The sequence below is a fragment of the Aplosporella prunicola genome, assembly GCF_010093885.1.
Source record: "Aplosporella prunicola CBS 121167 unplaced genomic scaffold K452scaffold_31, whole genome shotgun sequence".
Lineage (NCBI taxonomy): Eukaryota > Fungi > Ascomycota > Dothideomycetes > Botryosphaeriales > Aplosporellaceae > Aplosporella > Aplosporella prunicola.
Genome location: NW_022983559.1, coordinates 40,483 through 43,563, shown reverse-complemented (window position 1 = coordinate 43,563; position 3,081 = coordinate 40,483). Strand labels below are relative to the sequence as shown.

Sequence of the window (3,081 nt, the reverse complement as noted above, 5' to 3'; positions counted from 1 at the left end):
GGTAGCTGCGGTATTGCTTAGTGGCTTTCCGCTGAGTAAGGCTGATAGGCTGTTCTTTTCTAGTCTACTATCTTAGAGTATCTTCTGTCGGCTTTCCTAAAGTAGAGAGTAGTTAAGGAGAACGTGGGAAACTAATTCGACTTCTCCGTATTCGCATTAATCGTTGTTGATCCGACCTATTCGTGTGCGGTATTGGTTGAGCTAGTAGTAGCCGGTTCGTAGCTGGGTAAGGAGGCTAGCCTGGCTCCGTGGGAGCTTATCGTATAGGTGCCGGGTATGAGGGCCTGGCGGTGCTGTATTAATGCTTTGAAGATGTTATCCTTTGTCCGATTTCTCCTATTCGGCTGCCTAGGTTGTATATATTGCGTCCTTGACTGCTCGGAACTGAAGTGATATTAGTGGCTTAAAGCTATATTCTCTAAGGCGTGTAGTCGTAGCTTTAGCTAGTTTATCTGCTTCTTCGTTCCCTTTAATCCTACTATAGCTAGGAACCTATTACAGAGAGAAACTAATCTGATAGTTGTCTCTAATATACCGGGCTGTTTCTATAATAGATCGGACTATTCCTTAGCCTGATCGCCGCTTGCGTAGGTTCGCTAGTACTTATAGGGCTGCCTTAGAATCGCTGTAGATTGTGTAGGACGTTAGATTTAGGTTATCGTCTTCGAGGTTTTGCTCTACCGCTAGTTCTATGCCGGTGTTAATAGTAATTAGCTCGGCCGCTATAATACTATAGAACTTGCTAGAGCCGATTCCTTTCTATACTTATCTATAGATACTTTTGTAACGAGGCCTCTTCAGCCTAGGCGTTGGAATTGCCTAGCGGGTGAATAGGTTCGAAGGATTTACCTTGAAGGATAAGAAGTGTAGGAAGTTGAGAGATAAGTTACGTGAATATCGGGGTAGGCGTGTTACTATTAACCTTTAGTAGAGATTGATACTTTGAGTTGACTACGAAGGTCCTATCTACTGCTAGAGAGCGTAGTCTTATATATATATAGGAGATGCTTAACAATCTGGGTCCTAGCCCTTAGATTAGGAGGGTTAGATTAAGGATATAGGATTACTATAATCTATTAGTCCGTGCGTCCTTCGGGTTAGAGACGTTGGATTACTATAATCTAAGGTGGGTCCTATACGTGACCTTGGTGCCGCTTTTCTAATAGCTAACTTCCTACGACCTAATAACCTTCTTCCTTATTATAGAGCGGACGCGATAAGTTCCTTGTCCTTGATCGCTCTGTAAGCCTGTTGTCGGCTTTGCTGCTTTTATCCTTGTGGACGATAATCCCTTATGGGCTTCTTGGGGTTGTGGTCTTAGTTCCCTTGCGGCTTTGCCTAGTACGTGTCTGCTGGTGCCCTGCGGGACGCGAGCCCTTATGGTTACTAAGCCCTTGAGGTCTCTAGGCCCGTGTGGGCCTTCTTCCTATAAGGTCTTCTTGACCCTGCGGGTTAATTTCCCTTATAGTCTATAATACTATCCCCCCCCTTAAGGATCTTCGGCCCGAAGATTTTCCTTCTGGCCTATATCTTTCTTGTTCGTCGTTTATTTGCTTTTCCTTCTGTAAGTATTTTCGCTATGTCTTTGAAGCGCAAGCGTGATTCCTAGAAAGCTGAACGCGAGGTTCTTGCTGATAAGGTGGATTCCTTAGGGGCTGTGATGCCTGTTCCTTGTTTATAATGTTTGCTGGCCGAGGCCTAGCGGAAACCTGAGGATTCCCCTGTGGTTTGTAAGGTGGCTTTGGGGTTTTCGCGATGTGGCGAGTGTTGTCGCCGTGGTCGTACTGGTTGTGATGCTAGTGGTTTGGAAGATTCTGACTGTCCGCCTCCCTTTCCGCTATACGTACTGTTGCTAATTTGTATATTAGTTGAGCGTCTTCGCCGTGCTTTGGACAAGGCTCGTTCTGAGCGTGCTTCTTTTAAAGAGTAGTTGTAGAAGGCCGCGAATGGTCTTTCCCGTGCTCGGAAGTAGTAGGAGATGCTGGAACGTCGGGCTGCTCTGATGCTTTAGCGTAAGTCTGACGCCATCGATGCTTTGGGTGAGCTAGAGGAGTTGGAGTCGGGGGTATCGTTTGACCCTGAGAACGAGGACTGCGATCGATATGCAAAGCGCTTGCGTGGCGAGTCCTTAGCTGATACCTCTGTGGGTCCTGCGGATGTGGGTTCTCCTGGGGCTGGTTCTGCTGCGCCTCCTGAGACGTCGGAGCCGGTGGATTTCGCGCGGATGCCTACCTTCTGGGAGGTTGATCCGTTTCCTGGCGAATTTGACGTGTCGGCTTTGGGCGATCTGGATTTCGGCGGTGGAATTTTCTAATGAGTTCTTGATATCCGTCGCAGTTCTTAGGTGGTTCCTAGGTATTATCCTAATTTCCTTCCTATTTTAAGAGATAGCGGAATTGACCGTTGACGTGTCCGCTGTCTAGGACTTTCTCGACTATCTATTCTTGGTTTTCGTCGGCATTAGGGTTTTCCGGTATTATTTCTTCTGTCTGTTGTACTGCAATGGCGTTTTCTGGTGCCGATTCTAGTAGTGCGACATGGAAGACTGGATAGATTTTCATTGTATCCGGTAGTTTGAGACGATAGTTGACTTTTCCGATTTGTTCGTTAACTTCGAACGGTCCCGTTTTCTTAAAGTCTAATTTGTTGTTGGGTCGTTTTGTCCGGATATTTTTTCTAAGGAGGTAAACTTTATCCCCCTTCTTAAAGGTCGGTGCCTCCTGGTGCCGCCTATTGTAGTATTTTAATATTAGAAATCTATTGTATTCTATGTCGAGGCTTAACTGTCTGTGTAGTTCTTTTAGCTGGTCTGCCTTTAGGATTCCTTTCTGGGCAAGGGACTGGCTTGGCTACGGCTTATTATAAGCTGTTAGTTCGTATCTATAATTGGTATAGAACGGCGACTCCTGGGTGGTAGTTGCTTTGGCGCTGTTGTACGCGAATTGGGTAAGAGGTAAGAGTTCTACCTAGTTATCTTGTGCGTAATTGACGTAGTAGCGTAGGTGCTGTTCTAGGGTCTGGTTTGTTCGTTCCGTTTGTCCGTCTGTTTGCGGATGTGCCGTTGTGGATATCTTGTGTTTT

At 46.1% G+C, this 3,081-nt stretch overlaps 1 protein-coding gene and 1 pseudogene across 2 annotated transcripts; one reads left to right on the top strand and one right to left on the bottom strand.

Moving 5' to 3' along the window:
• Positions 1–162: 162 nt before the first annotated feature.
• On the bottom strand, positions 163–376 carry K452DRAFT_111185 (annotated as a pseudogene; the record flags this gene model as incomplete). Its single annotated transcript has 1 exon — positions 163–376. A coding segment is annotated over one exon (200 nt), but the record flags the coding sequence as incomplete, so codon positions are not given.
• Positions 377–1,946: 1,570 nt separating this feature from the next.
• K452DRAFT_302034 (uncharacterized protein) lies at positions 1,947–2,314 on the top strand (the record flags this gene model as incomplete). Its single annotated transcript, XM_033542531.1, has 2 exons — positions 1,947–1,958; positions 2,012–2,314. 2 exons carry the CDS (start codon positions 1,947–1,949, stop codon positions 2,312–2,314), a joined length of 315 nt encoding a protein of 104 aa, XP_033392991.1.
• Positions 2,315–3,081: the final 767 nt, after the last annotated feature.